Below are 19,851 nucleotides of genomic sequence, written 5' to 3'. Positions count from 1 at the left end.
AAATCAAACAAAGAAAAATCCATCACTTAACCTTGTGATTGTTCACCTGTATCTGAAGTGGGAACAAGAAAAGGAACAGGGCTTTGTGTTCTAGTCACTGCTATGTACTTTAACATGAGACAACAACAGTGTTAATATGTTTTCATGACAATGTAAAATATCTGAGCTAGATAAAACTATTCTAGGAAAATGCCAAATTTACTTGTAAGAAACATGAAAATACTATCTTGCTCTGTACTATACTATAAGATGTTTATGAAGTCAGACGACTGAGCAGAAAAGGAGATTTTATAGTCATCATTTACAGTATCATGTTGCAGGTTTGGAAGTCTGATCATGTTCACACCACAAGCAAAGAGTTTATTTTGTTACCAAACCTAGACCACATCATTTTAAGCACCTTGATGTGGTTGTTGTGGGCCACACCCAAGCACATTAACTGTGCTCCCACCTGCCCAAATGAGTTGTAGCAAGGAAGAAAATGAACCTGATTTAAGCAGAGTTAAAAACCAGAGGTGTGAAAACACCCAGTGTTCATGTGGCATTCACATTAGTAAGTGCAATTGAGATTTCAAATAATGGCTAATAAATAAAGTGCAGAGTCCACGCTCTAATTTTAATAGCTTTATCAATAAGTTTGAATAGTTTTGTCAATACAGAATGAACTGCATTAGAGATATGGTCCTTTTTAGTGCCTGATGTCTAGTAGTGATAGAGACTATATAATCACTGTAAAATCAGGTTTATTCCAGTCAGGACCACTTATGTCAAAACAAGACAATTCTCTCCATCTGCCATTATTTATGCCATGGCTCTTTTCTTGAACACAAAGCAAAAAGGTAGAGAGAGTACTATTCCCCACCATTCCCCTTCCATGTGCATGTACAGTGGTGTGAAAAAGTGTTTGCCCCTTCCTGATTTCCTATTTTTTTATATGTTTGTCACACTTGTTTGTTTCAGATCATCAAATAAATTTAAATATTAGACAAAGATAACACAAGTAAACAAAAATACAGTTTCTAAATAAAGGTGTTTATTATTAAGGGGGAAAAAAATCAAAACCTACATGGCCTTGTGTGAAAAAGTGATTGTTCCCTAAACCCAATTCCTGGTTTTGGCTACCCTTAGCAGTAACAACTGCAATCAAGTTTTTGCAATAACTGGCTATGAGTATTTTACAGCGCAGTGGAGCATCTTTGCAAATTTGGTGTAATTCAGCCACACTGGAGGGTTTTCAAGCATGAACTACCTTTTTAAGGTCATACCACAGCATCTCAATCAGATTTAGGTCAGGACTGACCAGGCCACTCATAAGTCTTCATTTTGTTTTTCCTAAGCCAGTAAGAGCTTGGCTTGCTGTTTTGAATCATTGTTCTGCTGCTGATGTTCTGATGTTCCTTTTGCTCAGCAGTGGTTTTCGTCTTGGAACTCTGCCATGCAGATCTGCCATGCAGTTTTTTGCATGTTCTTCTGGGGTCTTTTGTGACTTCTTGGTTGAGTCCTCACTGTACTCTTGCAGTAATTTTGGTTGGCTGGCCATTCCTGGCAAAGTTCACCACTGTTCCACGTTTCTGCCATATGTGGATAATGGCTCTCAAAGCTTAAAAAAATGGCTTTGTAACCTTTTTGAGAAATTGCAAGAAAAATTCAGAACATGTGATACACCATAGTTAATCTATGCTCTGACAGGGGTAGGAAGGGGGGCAATCACTTTTTCCACACAGGGCCATGTAGGTTTGGATAACTTAATCGATGAAATCATCATTTAAAAACGGAATTTTGTGTTTAATTATGTTATCTTTGTTTAATATTTAAATTAGTTTGAAGATCTAAAACATTTAAATGTGACAAACATACAAAAAAACTGAAAATCAGGAACGCTTTTTCACACCACTGTATGTGGAAAACTGGAAGCAGAGGTAGCAGACATCAACTGATTAAAACTACTGATTAAAATAGCCAGTGGAGCTGGGTTGCAAAGTATAAAGCTGATGTAGGCAGCTTGAAACAAGTTAAATGGTGCATCCTATATGAGATTTCCTAGTTGGATGTATAAAAGCTGATGTAAAGATGACATTAGTTGATCTGCTGAGATTGAGATAAGTTTGACTCCATGTTCGGTCAGGTGTGGCTAAACTAATGCTTGTACATGTACATATGCCCACAGTGTATAAATAATGCTCTTCATGAAATTCAACAGATAGTTTTACTTGCTTTGACATTTGTCAGGCAACAAAACAAAATGAATGAAAATAAAAAGATGTTTCCAGGCTGGAAATATTGCCTGGAAACATATGTAACCTAGCTCGGTGAAGCTAAGGGTAGACAGATACAGAGAGACGGGAGTAAGATGTACTGCCAGGCTCATCAACTCACTCAGCAAATAACAATTTGCTATCATTAAAACTGATTGCTTTTCGATCTCGTAGTGATTTGTTTGTTTTTTGTTTGTGTATTTGTTTTACCAGAACTATTTTCTACCTTATCAATACTAGCTAGTTTGCTAACAAAATGGGAACCAGGTCTCTAGCTTAATTTGTAGATCACTATGTGGGATTGGCCTGGCCACCGCTGGTCAGTCTCAGCCTTAAGAAGTAAACCAAAGCAGCGGTGTTAACACTCATGAAACATACACAATAATTCCAAAAACAGACTGTTATTTTCCCAATTTAACAGCTAAAACCTTAACTTTTTCCCAAAACTTAAATCATTATGTACACTACAAGATAGTTTTTAATTGATTTCTGCATCTTCAGGTCAATCCTCTCAGGTAATTGTCTAAGAATCTGTGCTTATATCTTAGGGAATACTCTTGGCTTTCTGTGAAATCATAAAGGAACATAAAGCCAACACTATTTCCATCACAATGTTACTTTAGAATATGGCAGTTAGGGCTCTGTGTTAAAGACATGCCAAATTGCATTGCTCCATATCAAAAGAACTAAATGCATTATAAAAGCTCTTTCTGTGTTGATAAAAACCATGGCTAGGTACTTCAATCTGGTGTCCATAAGTAAAGTTTTTTTAATTATTTTAAATGTTCAATGCTTTCTGTCTGTGAACAACAGGAGAATATGTTGTGATGACAACCCACTTCCACCTGAAGAGGAAAATTGGTTACTTTGTGATCCAGACATACCTACCCTGCATCATGACAGTTATCCTCTCCCAAGTGTCTTTCTGGCTCAACAGAGAATCTGTCCCTGCCAGGACTGTCTTTGGTGAGTTGTTTTTTTCTTTTTTCTCTTCAAAACATCTTTGGCTAGAGCCCATCGTCAGACGTTTTCAAAACTGCTCTTGAAAAGTCTGGAAGATAATCAAATGATACATTAGGTAGTCACACAAAAGCTAGGCAACAAATCAGCTAATTGCTTAAATATATAATAACAATAATTAATATATTAAAAACAATAATAAAAAAGAATACAACAAAAACTATTTAAAGCCAACACATGACTCTTAGACACACTGATATAAAATTATTTTCAACTGTATTTTTTACAATACCTTTTTTTTAATTTACACATATTTAATGAAGAATACTTACTATTGATGAAATCTTCAAACCATGTTCATTTGATGAATAATATATTGCTTAAGACATGCTTTGCTTTTATTATAAAGTAATGCCATCTGCATTGTTTATTCAAATTAACAAAACAAGTCCAAAAACACACTCAACATAATATTGTTTTATTCTGCAGTACTACATCTGGCATTTTGATTTTTGCCTCAATACATGCACAGAAAAGCGTGTGAACAACACTTTTCAGATTTATAACACAAGATTGAGTTTAAGTTGTTTCTAAAAAGTTGTTGCTTAATGATGGCTTGATTTTTTGCTTTGTTTTGTTTTATTATTCTCTGATTTAGGTAAAAAATATTTCCATGAAGTACTATTCCACTATTTTAGAAATATATAAATGGAAATAAATGGAGTGGAGGGGGAGGGAGTCAGCCTGGCTATACTCAATGTTTTTTTTAAATGCCATAGCCTCTAAAATTCACAAATTAAAATGTCTCATTTTTTTGTGCATAAACAAAAATATAAAAAAAAAAGGCAAGCTGCAAGCTACTTTTATATTTTTCTTTATCATCTGCGTGATACACTTTTTTTCGGGGGGTGGGGTGTTGGATTGCCGGGAAACCTTATAGTGATGACAAGCAATTTTCTCACAATTCCCCTCTAATAATAATAAATAAACAACAACAACTGGCCATCTAGTAACCACGGTTTTTGAGGGAAAAATGGGTATTCTTAGACTGGTTGTGAGTTATTGCTGGAAGTTGCTAGCAGACTTCATGAGGTATACAGTGCTGCACTGAAAAGCCTCTTTGTGAATGCTTTGATAACAGTTTGCATGGCAGATGCTGACACAGCTGCAAAACAGTAGCAAACTACTTGCTAAGCAATAGCGAAACTCTTAAAAATGCTACACAAACCAAAAGTCTTTTGAAATGTGTTGGTTGCAGTGGTAAGACTCCGAAATAAAATGTTCCAGTTTTCCAGTGTGTATCACACCTTTTCAAGTGGCAAATGTTTGCAGACAAGTTGGTGTCTTTCATGCAAACTCTGGGTGACCGAAGGTGGTTATAATCAAAGCAATCGAAAGGAGAGTTTTAGTGCATTAGTGTTATGACTGACTTCACCCAGTATGAGCCAGTAACCTCCCGCAATCACTCACCAGCTGGCCAGGGAATACACGTTTTTCCCTTGTGACCGGTGGTTGCCAGATGGTTGATAAATACCCTATAGGCCTTTTTAACTGAAGGCTAAGATGGGTATGTCAAAAACATATTTTAAAATACATGAAATATACCAGACATTTTATTGTCTCTGTTCAGTACATCCATACTGTTCTATTCTGTTTTGTCTTTTACTGAGGCAAAAAGAGCGTTAATCACTTGTGGCAAACTGCAGTAGAATTTTAAGCTCAGTGTGAATTTAGATTTACGTGCTTAGAATGTTTGACTACAGCTACTGCGTGTTTGTGCCTGCTTGTGTACATCAGTGCGTGTGAGAATGTGAGTCTACACGTGCACATTGGCCTGAGCGTGTGTGTGTTTGTTATGTGAATGTGTGTTCGTGTGTGTCTGATGGTGTGTATGTAGAGTGTATCTGTCTGTCACACTAAGGTCTTACATAATACAGCCCACAAGGAAAGCTCTTGCTAGTCTGCAGCATGCTCTGTAGCAGCAAAGCACAGCAGCAGGCAGAATGTCCTTGAGTTACCTCACCCTCCACACTTTCTTCTTCTTTTTTCTTTATTCTCCTTCACTCCCTCTTTCTCTCTTCATCTTCTTCTCATGAATGTCAGTGTCTCCCCTGGCCCACTACTTAAAGAGCTTTCCCGGAATCATTATACAGACACCAGATTTGCAGCTCTGCAGTCTCCAGCAGGTTTTTCTACTCTCCCTGCAATGTTTTGGAGTCTGTTCGTGTGTGTTGTGAGTTTCTTCGTGTGTATATGTGTGTGTGTGTGTGTGTGTGTTTGTATGTGTGGGTGTGTGTATGTGTATGCCACAGCTTGCTACCTGAGGTGCTTGTCACGTGTTTAGGGGGGGATGAGGATGGCCTAGATTAGATTCAATCAACTATCTAGGGCATGTGTGTGTGTATGTGTCCCTCAATACTGGTTGTGCTTCATGGGATTACATGTATGTAGCATGAGCATGACAGAGAGCAACATAGTGTCCCAGCACATTAGGATGGCCATTCATATGATTAATATGCATCAGCAGATGAATGAGCCTGTTCTTGAAAGAGGTTAGTAATGTCAGTATCACCATGAATGAAGCATAAAGACAATATCTTTCATTTCCATCTTAATCCTTTAACTATCATCAAAGTCAAACATTTATATGATCTATCAGACCATTGTACACGTGTCCTGCACTATTATAATCGTAGGGTAGAATGAGTGTCACATCACACCAGCTCTTTTATTGCTTGTGTGCAGTATATATGCTTACTGTATGCAAAAGACAACATAATTAGGAAGGTACTTGGCATCATAGAGAGATAAGACAGGCTTTGTTGTTCCAAAGTGAATAAACACTTTAAATATCACATCTGCTGCCAAAATATATGTCTAACATATTGCAAATAACCCACATTTCCTTAGATCTTTGTCATTTTCATTCCTTTTTTCTTGTTATTTACTTATTTTATGGGGTTTTTTAGGTTGTTTTCATTTTCAAAAACTGTCAATAATGGTGAAAATAAAAATGCTTGATTACTATAATTATTATAATTACATCCATAGCTTTCCACACATACACATGGAAATGCATAATGTACATATACTGATATCAACCAATAATTTTATGTGATATGTTATGAGACATCACATGTCTCAGTGCTCTGGATGTTTGCTGCAGACTAGGAAAAAAGTGTTTTGGCACCTCTGTTCCTGTTTGTTGAAGGTCTCCTCCATGTATCAATTCACCTTGATATGATGCGTACAACTTTCACAGATTTGAAAGAAAACCTGTGGCACCTAAACCCAAATCTCTTGTCTTTATATACATATAGTGATTTACCTTTTTAGGACTGCTAATAAAAACAACGAACCCATTAAAAAAAAACTCATCATAGTCAGTGCCCTTTTTTTTTTTTTTTGGTCATGTGATCAACCAAAATGATAATCAGAGCCACACTAGCTCACTATATTTTGTATTTTCAATTATACCAACTCCATGGATGGGTGGATAAAAAGTATTTTTGCAAAATGCACCACATCCATGTGGGTTATTAGGAATTAAATGAGTTTAATGCCTTGTCATTCTATTTGTGTCAGATATTATAAATGTGGCTGCACGCTTCTCTGGTAAATAAGGAGATTTATTAGAAGTATTATTTGGAAGATTCCCTGCGAGAGGCAGGAACAAGCATGACTCAAGTCCACATTAGGTCATTAACTAAATCTTTATCATAAATGAATTTTCAAAAGCAAAATAATATTTTGCAATATAGTAATGATACAAACGAATGCACCTTTACATACTGTACATAAAAGCTCCACAATATTGCATAAGCACAGTGGCTCTGAACATATATATATATATATATATATATATATACCTGAATATGGCACTGTAAATTTTATCCATGAACAGAGACCTAGGAATACAAATAATGCTATTAATATTAAACAAATTACTAAACCATGCAAATTCTATTTAGTCATCCTGCCACAGATATTTATTTATATTCGGTTTTTCCTCATTTTCATCTCAGAACTGCATCAGACATTTCATACTAAGAATAAGCAAACAGCTACTGTAGTACTGTGTTTTTTTATTACTACAGATGTGATCAGGTTGATGTTGCCACACAGTTGTGCACAGCTGACAAAGAAACAGTATTAACAAAAACAAATTGAACATTGAAAACCCTGTTTAAATTACATTATGTGACTATGAAGCACAGCTTCTGCACTAAATCTTTTTTCCTAAAGCCTGCCCTGTAGATGAATAGGCAATTTAAAAACACAGCAGTGGGTAGAGTTATCTTATTTATCACTGTACCGATTAAGAGGCTGATTAGTTTATAGCTAGTTCAGTGTAGTGGAAAACTGTTGGCAATTTATTTATTTAGTCCAAATGAAAACCAAAAGGAAACAGCCACTGATGGCTCTGATTTGACGCTCTCTCTTACATCCCACCTCCCTCTCCCGCTCCGTTTTTCTGTTTCTAAGCTGTCAGGGACAGCAGGGCTCAGAAGATAAGCTCCCTTTCTTCCATCTCTGTTTTAAGAGCGATTGGCTGGGTATTTATGGGTTTTCCCATGATGATGTTTGAGGTATCTGTTCATCAGGGAATAACACCTTGTATGTGAGTGGGGGTGTATACTGGAGTTCGCACATGTGCGCTCATGCATTTGTGTGAAAATGTGTTTGTTTGCGATATGTGAAGAAATTGGGTACTATTTCTAATTAGTAGCTAACAACAGTGTAAGCACTATGTGTCTCCGAGGCTGCGTGTCTGTGTGTTACAAATCTCACATCTATAGTGTTGGCAGAGTTATTTAACTCACCTGCCCATCAACGTGTCCGTTTATTTCTTCATTATATGTCAGTCAGAGGTGATGTAATAATGTTGAAGGTATTGTGTGCGAGTGTGGCTTCCCAAGGGTTTCAGTTATTGATAAGGCATGAATAAATGAATAGCTGCTGCACAGCGGGGGTGTTGATAGACATCCAGCAAAGACAGCTTTGCACTGGGGAATGTTTGAGGAAATTATTTTTTTTTAAAGTTCTTTGACAACTCCACACACAGCAAACATATTAATTTACTCTTTAATACATAAGCATGCAGTCAAACTCATCATCTTTGTCCTCCCACAAGCATAAAAAACTGTTATGCCAATTTAACAGGAAAAATTTAAACCAGTGCATTCCATATGTTTCATTTTCAAATTCTTTACTCACATACGTCATCTGTTTACTACTTTCAAACTATTTGTTATTATGTCTTTTAGGGTTTGTAATGAGATGGCTGGTAGTAAATGTAGTAATAGGCCTCATCCAACCTCAGTGGGCTTTTTATCTCTAATGTCACAGACCTTTGGTTGCGTGCAAAATATCTCTGCAATTAAATGATGGCAACCTGCCACGCTATTGACAGTCCAGAAACATTTTAGAAAGGTCATTATTATGATGTTACACTAAACATGTTATAACAGCCTTTTAAGACTTCAGCATAAACAAAGTTTGATAAACTTTACAAGTGAAACGAGAATTGAGAGTTGATATTGTTTATGCATAAGTAAGCTGGTCATATTTTCAATCACTCAGTTAGACACAAGGTTTAAGTTGCACATAAAGTTTGCATATTCTTAAAGTAAACACACAACTCAGTTCATAAAGTACTTTTGACCTCTTGTAGCATTTTGAATGTCATGTGTGACAGGTTGCCTGTAGAAAACATTCTAACTGGAACCAGGGACATTTTGCTGAAGCCTCACTCCTGAACAAAGATTTGTGGCTTGGCTCCAATGTGGTGGCTAAACAGTATATTTTTCTTACTCACGTAAGATTTGCCAGATTATTTGAAGTCTGTCATTTAAGGGATATCAGTGAATGGCTAAATGTGGAACAGAACAATCAACTTTGAACCTTACTGAAAAATGTTTTGACCTTGAGTTCAAGTTAATTTACTTTGCCGACAGCAATTTCTATTAGGCTGATTACTCTAATAAGCCTTAAATCAATTTTCTGTTATTTTTTTACCTTGTGTTTAACCAAGTTGACATTTTTTGGCTCGCATTTCCCAAAGAAATAAAAATATACTTTTGAAGTTAGTAACCATTAACCTCTATACATGTTTTAATATTTAAAAAATAAGACAGAAAACCTTGTTAGAAGATTTGTATCATATAAATAAAGCTTGTGCTTGTGCACACTGAGTTAAATTGAGTGGAAGAAACTCTCAAGAACTGAGTTACACCACTATTAATCCAGTTAGAACTTTCCAGATCAGTGACTTTGTTCATTAACAGCCTTCAAAGCCTCGAGTCTATTAGTTACAACATGTCAAATAGAGTCATTTAAAACTAGCTCTGGAGACATGTTCTAATGAATCAAAATGCTAGGGCTCTAAATGATTCCAAGTTGGCCTGTTGCTTAACAGGCACAAAGGGAAATTGTTCTTACTAGAGTTTAAGAAACACACCTTGTCGGCCATCTTAGTCAAGTCCCTGACATGCACACACCGACAAAAAACAAACAAACAAAACACACACACACACACAATGCACACACACACACCTTTAGACTTAGGTGCAGTTGATTAAAAGCAGTGATACACCTGCAATCATTTTATGCAGTAGTTTGTGTGCAATCAAACAGAACATCACTTAATGTTCAAATCAATAGAATATTTCATGTTTTAATAGCAAAATGTTTTTATTTTCCTTTCTCCTCTTTTCTCTTGTGGTAATAAGACATTGGAGGAGTTAGAAGACTTGTTTCCATGACAACGGAGCTTACCAAACATAGTATATATGATACCAGCATCAGGGTGCTTTTGTGAAGCCTTGTGTAATACCCAGTGGTGCTGTCTTCATCCTCCCCCACAAAATTAACTGATTTACAGGCAAACAAAGTATCTGACAGATTGACACAACTTTGTTGTCACCCATTTCTTCCACCTACCAATCTCTTCCCAAATATATATCTATATACATATATATATATATTCATTTATTTTTTATTTTTGCTGCTGTATTCAGCATATCTCTAAATAAATATTCTTCTTATGCAGGATGTAGTTTGTGAACTGTTAAAAAAAATTGCATATTTTAACTTAAATATGACCTAAAACAAGTATCACAAAGGTCCTTAAAGTACATAAAAAAATCAATTGAACAAATTAGACAAACATATTACACACTGGACCAGATTTTTGTAACAATTTTCACCTCCTTCTGGTTGGGGAGGAGAGTATTTAAATAAATCACATGATTTACCAAAGCTTGCAATATGCAGTTTACCACACTATACCGAAAAAGAGAATGTCTTGTTTTGCAACAGACATAGTCATGATAGTTGCCTCTGGAAGTGCTCATATATTTCAAATGAGAGGGGGGTAGAGGTTGTCAGAACGAGTTTGTTATTGGCGCGGGTGGATGGCTCAAAGCTGTACACGTGGTGCTAAAGCTTTGGCTCTGTAGCTCTTCACTGAGTCCTCAAACCCCAAATCTTTAGAGCCTAGCCCTACAAATTTGTCTTCCTCAGTAATATTTTGTATATTTTCATGAGAAAGAGCAGAACTTAACTGGACTGGAGGAAAATCTCAGTACAGCACACATACAAGGATTTGTCTTCATTTCCAGATAGCCAAGTTACTTTTTATAGTAAGATGATGGAAATGCAGGGTTTTAGGCTTTTAGTAAGACTTATACACAGAAATTGCTACATAATGAAAACATCTGCAATTTCAGATCTGTTACATATCACAATTGCATATGCAGCTATTAGCAGAACTTAGATCAGAAGTGTGTTAAATTAATGTCTGGAAGTTACAAAATGTAATACAGTCTCTAAAAAAATCTTCTCACAGAAGAAAATAATACAATAAACAAGAGTGATGCATGCATTTATGCTCATGGAACAGAAACAATAAGTTCAGTAACACCCATGTGAGTCAGGAAAGGGCAGTAAATAATGTTTGTCATTATAATGTCATTGTAACACAACATAATAATTAAATAACACAATAATGCAGTATTAATGTTATGTAATAATAATGTAATAAAAACCCTCCTCTGGATAAGTTCTGTGCGTAACCTTAGTTGAAAGCTTTATTCAAAGAATACCTGTCTCAGTCTACATGCCTTCACATAGTTCCCTTCTGACAGAAGAAGAGTAACCCCTTAAATCAAAAACATATAAAGCCTCCTTCAGCTACAGTACATTTCATTGTTCTGGATTATCCCGCTATTGACCAAGACAAACACTTGCATAAAACCTTTGCTTACACAGTATTATTTTGGTTAGTTGGTTAGCTAATTTGCATTGTTTTTGATAGGATGAAATCATTTGGCTGTCGTAGTTTATGAATTAGTGTATATTAATCAGATTGCTCAAAGAGCTTTCCGCTCCCATTGGTAACTGTGGCAGCTAATTTGTCACACTTAGTAAATTTGGCCTTTGTTCTTTAGTTAGTTAAGAAAAATGATCCATTATTTTATATCTATGAAAAGGGAAAAAATCTAGGATTAATTGTATAATTGAAAGGGAAATTAGATACAGGTGTTTTCCATTAATGGATGTGAGTGTGTACCTTGTTTGTTTTTTTGTTTGTTTTTATTAGGAACTACCAACGTCTGCTTCTCAGAACACATTTGAGGAAGTAAATCACTCCATTAACAAATTAGATTTTTGAGGAAAAGGTTGTTCTTGCTCATCAGACTGGAAAGGGGTATTAAACCATGTTAAAGGGTTTGGAATGCTAAATGAGTCAGACTGTGTATAAATCGAGGACATTTAAGAGCATTGTTTTCTATCTCAGGAAAGGTCAACCAACAAAGTTTCCTACAAAAGCAAAGTGGACAAAAGTTTGGGACGGCACAAAGGAACCCAGGGTAGCTTCTAAGCAACTAAAGGTTTCTTTCACAGTGACTAATGTTTATCACCCCACCATCAGGAAACCACAATGACAAAGCCACAGTGCTGCCCATCTGCAGTTTCCTAAAGAAAGTGAAACCCATTGATGAGACCAAAATAAAACTTGCTGGTTTAAATGAAAAGGGTTTTGTTTAGCCACAAAGATTTATCACCATTCATGGACTAAAGCATGTTGAATTTTACCAGCAAATTCTAAAAGAAAATAGACCACATCTGCAAAAAGCATTAACAGACAGAAGCAAGCACAACAGCCCTCAGGACACATGTTGTTCTAAAGTAAAGACAATCCCCTTTGAGCAAGCACTTGTTGACAGGAGGAAGGATGAACTCCTTTCTAACAGGAAGAAACCTCTAGCAGAACGAGGCTCGGGGAGGGGCAGCCATCTGCTGTGACCAGTTGGAGGGTAAAGGCAAAGTGAAAAGAAAAAACGAGAGCATAGAGAGACAAGGACAAAACACAAACTATGGGAGAGTGAAGGCAAACGTTAATGTAATGCAGTTGTGGCGCACATGGTGAGTGAGGTCAGTGGAGAGGAAATTCTGAGCAGCCAGAGCCAATGGAAAATTTGGTGTCTTCGTAGCACCATTTGATGTGTATTCCCTTAACCATAATTCAACAAACCACTGCATAGCCTGCTTAGCATCTGGTACAGTGCAGAACATGGTCACGCATAGATTCCTAAATATCTGCATTAATACTCTTAACAAGGCATAAAATGTGCTTTTCTAGCCCTCGTTTTCATTGCATGTATCTAACTGTAGCTACATTTAGTCTTCATGTAGCCTCTCTTCATCTGTGAGCGTCACTTGTGTGGGTGGCTGTGTTTTATCCTTATACCAAACAGGAATTGAATATTGCCACTTTCATCTGAAGCTATCATTTGTTTTTGTTTTTGTTTGTTTTTGTTTGTTTGTTCAGCTTGTGCTCATGCCAAGTGCAATTATGCCATCCACGAGAAGCAGTACATTTCAACAATAAATGACTTCACAATAAATAACTTTGACCTACTTATTTGTTATTCCCCTTAGAGACATAATAAGCACAAAAAATGTATGACCATGCACGTTGTGTTCCTAGTATGCAGATGCAGCAAACCCATTTAAGGTGCATTGTTTGCTCATGGCTGAGGACCAGTCGTTTATTTGGCTATGAGTAATGATAACATAATAATCATTCTTTATGGTCCATGTCACAGCACCCAGTCAGCAATGGTAAAGGCTTGTGAAAAGAGAGTGGGAGGACGGGGAGTCTGTGAATCATCACTTAACACTTCACCACAAATGAGGAGGAAGCAAAAAAAAAAAGAATTCAGAATTCTAAAGGGAAACAGTAACTTTTAATCTCAGTACAGCTGCTTTTGCTTCCTGGAGGTGGTGGACACATGAATAAGAGCAGTGTGCAGTATATAATTGGATTACGGTAAATGGTAGTTTTAGTCAGCTTTTTAAGCTTGTTTTAAAAAGATGTTTATCTCAGTATTAATCCTTTGAAACTAGTTGGAAATTTTTTAAATCTTTTTTTAGGTTAGCTGATTGAGATTGTTTTTGTTTTAATATAGATTCTCTATTTGCATACAGTATGTGACTGTGATATAATGTGAAGTGTAGTAGTGTTTTATTTTTTGTGTATTTCTAATTTAAAGGAAATAACAAAAACAGTAATGAAAGCCGTGATGTTAAATGACAGCTAGTCTTTATTCTTTAACCGATTTGTAAAAGATCTTGTTGAGGAGTGTGTGTGTGTGAGTGTGTGTGATAAAAAGTGCTTAAACTGCATAGAATAAAATGCTTTATGAAACTGTGTGTGAATGGGTAAACATGACTTGTAGTGTAGAAACACTTTAAGTGCTTAATATGATTGGAAAACGTTATACAGATGCCTGTCTACTCTATATTGATGAAAACTGTTTGCATGACTGATATTACTGATAATTACTTATCCCTGTATTGCATAACAATTTACAGAAAGTTTATTTTTTTAAGCTTACAAAGGATTAGTATATGCACATATATTTACATAAAGATCTCTCTGTATCGAGGAGGGTCTTCTTTCACACTCCAGCTGTTCTGCATGATATTCTAGACCAAATTGGTGGATTATTTGCTGCTTGGGTTGATGTTATTTAGTTTGTTAACATCTGCAGTAACTGCTTGTCTGATATGCCCCTCACTGCTTGAAATGCTGTGCTCCAGTTCCTCTTCTTCTCCATCTATTCTCTTCGCAGCTTTCATTTGTTGAGGGTGTAGACTAGCAATTTGATTTTCAGTAGCTGAAACACGGGACACTTTTTAGTGCGGGGCATTTTAAATGAACACGTATTAGTTTTTTTGTTTGTTTGTTTTTTTATTTTTGGAGCAGCATGAAAAAAATGTTCATGTTACTTCTGCTACTCTTTATTATAATTAAAAATTTTTAATTTTTCTTATTTGAATAAAGTTATACCATCAAAATGCTTCATGAACGAAGCATCTCATTATACAATGTTGATAAAATGTGCGCACTTTTTGTTTTCATCTATTTATGATAATGATCAACAACATGAGATTTTATGTCTGTGTTCTCTGTGTGTCTGTCTGCAGGAGTGACAACTGTCCTGACTATGACCACGCTGAGTATCAGTGCCAGGAACTCTCTCCCTAAAGTGGCCTATGCCACAGCTATGGATTGGTTCATTGCTGTCTGCTATGCCTTTGTCTTCTCAGCCCTCATTGAGTTTGCAACAGTTAACTACTTCACCAAGAGGGGTTACGCTTGGGATGGAAAAAGTGTGGTGCCAGAGAAGGTATTTGACACCTTTTTAAAAATGGCCTTACTTATTTAATGTGTGCTTTTATTATAATAAAAACATTTTTTTAAAAGCATTACCACTGGTATCAGTACATAGGAAAACCTTACCATGTTACCGTCATCTGATGTTTTTTAAAAACCCAAACAAACAAAATATGAACATTAAAATGTTTTATTTATTTTTTTGCACCAGCACATCACTTAACTGCTGATGGAGCTGCATCAAGCAGGGAACATTTAATTATTGTCAGCGGCTCATCTAACAGAAAATGCAATTTGAGCAACATGACATGAACATTAATAGTTTAGTGTTCAGCTTGTGCTTTCTGCTCTACTTGTCTCTGTGCTGCAGTTAGCAACAACATACTCTGCAGTCTCTGGGTATTTTTAAAAAGGCCCAATGCTGATTATATATATATATATATATATTTGTGTTATATTTCTGACATTAAATATTTCATTTGGATATATGCCAATGTGAGCAATTAATATTTCCCAATTAAATACCTATTTAAACCCAGTTTGATTCACCAGAGTTTTGCATGCAACAGTGAATAGTGGTAGTTTGCGAAAGGATGCAATAGCAGTGTGCGCAGTATTGCATCTCACAAAAATGAACTCTTTATCCTTTTGCCTTTCTCCGACAAACAAATCAGCAAAAGAAAAAGAAGGAATCTCTCCTTAAGAAGAACAACACTACGGCCTACCCAGCTGCCACTGCTACAGCCTTCGCCCCCAATATTGCCAGGGACCCTGGATTGGCTACTATCGCTAAAAGCGCCCCACCACCCCCAACTGAGCCTAAGGAGGAGCCAAAGCCCAAGCCTCCAGAGGCCAAGAAGACCTTTAACAGTGTGAGCAAGATAGACAGGATTGCCAGAATAGCCTTCCCTCTGCTCTTTGGAACCTTTAACTTGGTCTACTGGGCGACCTACTTGAATAAGAAGCCCAAATTGCAGGGGGCCAATCCACACTAATCAAGTTTTTCATTCCTTTTAAACTATACCTGTAATTATTTCATTTTCTTATTCCTATAAACAGTGTTTATTTTCAGACAACATGGTGTCCATGCTGGTTTCCAATTCCCAGTTGTTGCATTGCTTCTATGTTGAACAAAATTTTGAAGATTTTGAAAAAACAAAATATAGGAAAAAAAAAATACGAAAACAATACAAACTTTTGAAAGAGTGTTGTTCAGGTCTGGGATGATGCTACTAGGAAAATGCTACTTTAAATATATAGCCAAGAGAATGCTATTCTACAACTGCACATAGCCCAAACTTGTTGAGAGGCATGTTTTTGTTGATTTATTTGTTACATTTTATTTGATTCTATTTCATTTAAACATGGAATCACAGATACAGTGGGCATTTGTGTATATGCATGGACAGGACATCTTATAGTTTGTGTTTATTTATTCAAAATACAACTCATCATTGACTGTTGGCTTGGTTTATTTGACATCAGCAGCAAAATGCTACAGTCAGTCTCTTTCCAAATATCTTCCATTGTTTGTAGATGTTTTATGAGCTTAATTATACCATTCTCCATAATATGTTAGGATTTCTGCAATAGCAATAAAACATGTCTCAGTGGACACACCATTTATTTAGAGATCAAAAGATACAAAGATTCAATCATGGTTGTGATCAACATTGAAAAAAATATAGTAAGTTATTTTCACAGCATTGTAAATATCAGGTGTTACAGATGTCAGTATTATGTTTAGGCTTTGCAAAGTGTAACTAAAGGGTAATTGTACACATGGAGAGAAAAAACTTTTTTGGATTAATTTGTTTTTGTTTCCTCTTTATGATACTTTCTACAAAAAAAAGAGTATATACTGGTCTAATTCATGCTTAAGTGACTGTTTTTCGCCAAGTTAATGTTCCATTCAAAGCTGCTTTTACATTGGGTTAAAATATTAAACTGTGTGCTTGTGTACACATTGACGGCAACAACAGCAACAACAAAATCAGTGGTAAACTGACATTGGCTATTTACGAATAAGAATGTAAAAAAAAATCATCACAAATCATGGAGTGCATTAGATTTAGAAATAAAACACTCATTACCTATGTAATTTTGTTTTTGTTTTTTGGGGCTTTTGACTACTTATGGTGGGGCCTCCTTTGTCAGAAACACCATTGGTAGGAAAGTTCGGTTAGCATCAATTGAAAAAAGGGGCAGGGGCACATTGAGAGGGAGAAGTGCCTTTTCCATTTTCAGAGTTGAAGCTGTGAAGGCTGTTACTTTGGCGATTGACGGCACATCTGTATTTTCCATCCCACTGTGTCCCCTGACCATTTTTACCATATTCAACCCCATCCCCATTTAGTTAAAAATTGAGACATAACACTCAGAAAGTACCAGCTACACTGCCTTCAGTATCACATGCCCGTTAGGACTCATTTGTTGCTGCTTGTTGGTGAGCAACAGCGAGAGACAGGGACAGAGACAGAAAGGGACAAAAGAGAAAGGAGACATTTAGGTGAAGTGGCATTGTAAGCTTACTTTAGCCAGCGCTGTGTTTCACACAGAGGAATTGTCTTGTAGTTCTACGATAGTGACAAAGATGAATCTATTTTTGTAGCATGATGTCAATCCCTCTTCCGAGAAAAACCAACAGAAATTAACGCCAGTGTGAAAAGAATGCTTTTGTTTTGTATTGAAAATTGCTTGCTACCCTTCATTTCTTTAAAAACACACACACACTCTTTAGGGAAATGCTCCTTCTCTGACGTGGCATGTTAAGGTTTCTGAACAGTCCAATTTAAATTATGTTAATGTAGCAATATTAATTAGCAAGGGCTTTTCTTAGGACCTGAACCTGACACTCAGTCTGGAGTTGATATCCATTGTAGCTTTACACTGACCCCTCTCTACTTGTAGTTTCATCTGTATGCTGTACTTGGAAATTTATTCTATTTAGACTTGGTTAAAGCAAACAGGCATCACATTGTGTGTCCATGCTGGGTTCTAAAGCCTTTGGCTCGCACTCAAACTGTGTTTGATGAAGAATCAAGAGTGCTGGTGCATTGCGTCACATTACTGATTCAATGTCTTTTGCTGAATATATTTTACAGGGCACTAAACAGGCCAAAGGGCAAATTAGAACTGTGCAGAATTCTCTGTGTGCTTGTGCACTGAGGTGAAAAGATCATGCTACTACCAGAGGGAATCAAAAAGAGATTGGTTGCTGTTGCTATTGTTATTATTTGCATTATCATCATAACCAATATGGATCTATCCCCTTATAGCAGACATCTTTACAAGCATATGCAAGCAGTCTACTGTTCACAGCCACTTAACCTACAAGCAGAGGGTCATGGAACTGCAAAGTTCAGGGTGAAGAGTTGTATAAAGATATTTGAATTCTAAACTATTGTATGTATGTTTAATATCATAAAGAAAATCTATATATATATATATACATATGTAAAATACTTAATGCATATAGTATTTGATTCTATCAATGAAGATATTAGCTAAGATGATGATGAATATTGTTTGTATTATCAACCTATTGTTATGCATTTTGCACATTTAGAACAATAACATTACATTTATGTAGTCAGCTTCGTGCTATGCAAGGACAGCTTTCAACCACATCACTGACCTTCTTTCCCTGACCATTGTGCTTCAGATTTACAAGCTATTACTGCAAAAAAAAAAGGAAAAAAGCTTAGCTTTTATATCAGCTGTGCACCCATTAGCATTTTTTCTTTTTTTTTTCTCCAACCATGGCTATACAGGGTGACATCAAAGAAAACAGTGGATTATCTCTTTTGTTTGCGCTTTGGATTTGTCAGTGGTTGAAGGGAAAATGGCTTTCATTGTTGATTGCACTTTTTCTCCAGAGACATGCAATAAAGTGATTGAACTGGAAAACCAGGAGCAAAACCGTAACCTTGTTAATAACATTTCTGTTAAGTTCTTGAGCTTATTTGTCATTCTAAAAATGGAGGCGGGTGAAAATGTTGCTTTACTAAATAGATCATTTTGTTTATCTTTTGCTTTCCAAAGCTCAGTGATATTACAAGAAGCAACAGTGAGTTCTGACTTTGACAGAGCAAACATGAGTTTTGTTTCAAGTTTGTAAAGCCCCGAGTTCTACTCCAAGCAGAATGAAACAAAGGATCATTTCCAAATATTTTTGAACGTGATCTGTCTAGGTAATGCTCCAGAGAGAATGTGAAATATGAGGCACAGTGCAATCATGAGCTTCCAACCTTTACCCTTACACTCATAGGCAGAGCATACATGTAAATATCACATTGGTAGGCACATCAGTCATTGATTTCATTGTTTGATGCAGTTCTCAGCAGCACTTGCTGTTCAACATTGAGTCTTTGGTTATTCCTAGATACCTACTGGAGTTTTTCTTGTATTTTTATCAAACAAAATATGTTCTGATTTTCACTGAAATGTAAAAAAAAAATAATTTTCTAAAGCACAAAAGTTGACTAGGGTAAGAGAAATAAGGATGACACTGTATACATATGGACATCAAAGAACAAACACAAAACGCACACAAGCTCACAAACCTACATACAGTTCATGCTGGCAGTTCAATGATACTGACAAAAGGTTCTGGTGGATGTAGATGAACTGGTGAATCTTCTGTAAATGTTTTGTTTCTTTTGGTTATGATATGGCCCTGTAAAATCTGATTCTCTGCATTAGTCTTTAAATAAAAAGAAAACAAACTAATGTCATGGCTATACTTCTGTCTCTGTGCTATGTGCTACCTGACCAAGGCTATGATAGATTTTCTCCTGGTCATAATTAACAAAATATAGAAATAAATGAACTGTTTATGATAACTGGCATCTGGTATCGGGCATGTGAAGAAATCTGAATGATTCCAATTTTGAGCTAAATGCCATTTAGGTGATACCTGTGGGAAAGAAGGGTTACGTTTGCTTTATG

General features: G+C 36.1%; 1 protein-coding gene across 2 annotated transcripts in view; it reads left to right on the top strand.

Annotated features, from left to right (window-relative positions):
* Nucleotides 1-19,594, top strand: part of gabra1 (gamma-aminobutyric acid type A receptor subunit alpha1) — a 35,638-nt gene extending 16,044 nt beyond the window's left edge. For both annotated transcript variants that reach the window (XM_031725957.2, XM_031725956.2), the window contains 3 exons: nt 3,069-3,221; nt 14,712-14,914; nt 15,576-19,594. In XM_031725957.2, coding sequence (XP_031581817.1) covers nt 3,069-3,221; nt 14,712-14,914; nt 15,576-15,896 — 677 coding nt within the window. In that variant the 3' untranslated portion in view covers nt 15,897-19,594. The remainder of the gene's footprint in view (nt 1-3,068; nt 3,222-14,711; nt 14,915-15,575) is intronic.
* Nucleotides 19,595-19,851: the final 257 nt, after the last annotated feature.

This window comes from Oreochromis aureus, linkage group 10, assembly GCF_013358895.1.
Source record: "Oreochromis aureus strain Israel breed Guangdong linkage group 10, ZZ_aureus, whole genome shotgun sequence".
Classification (NCBI taxonomy): Eukaryota; Metazoa; Chordata; class Actinopteri; order Cichliformes; family Cichlidae; genus Oreochromis; species Oreochromis aureus.
The sequence above is the reverse complement of the archived record's forward strand: the minus strand, read 5'-3'. Positions and strand labels throughout refer to the sequence as shown.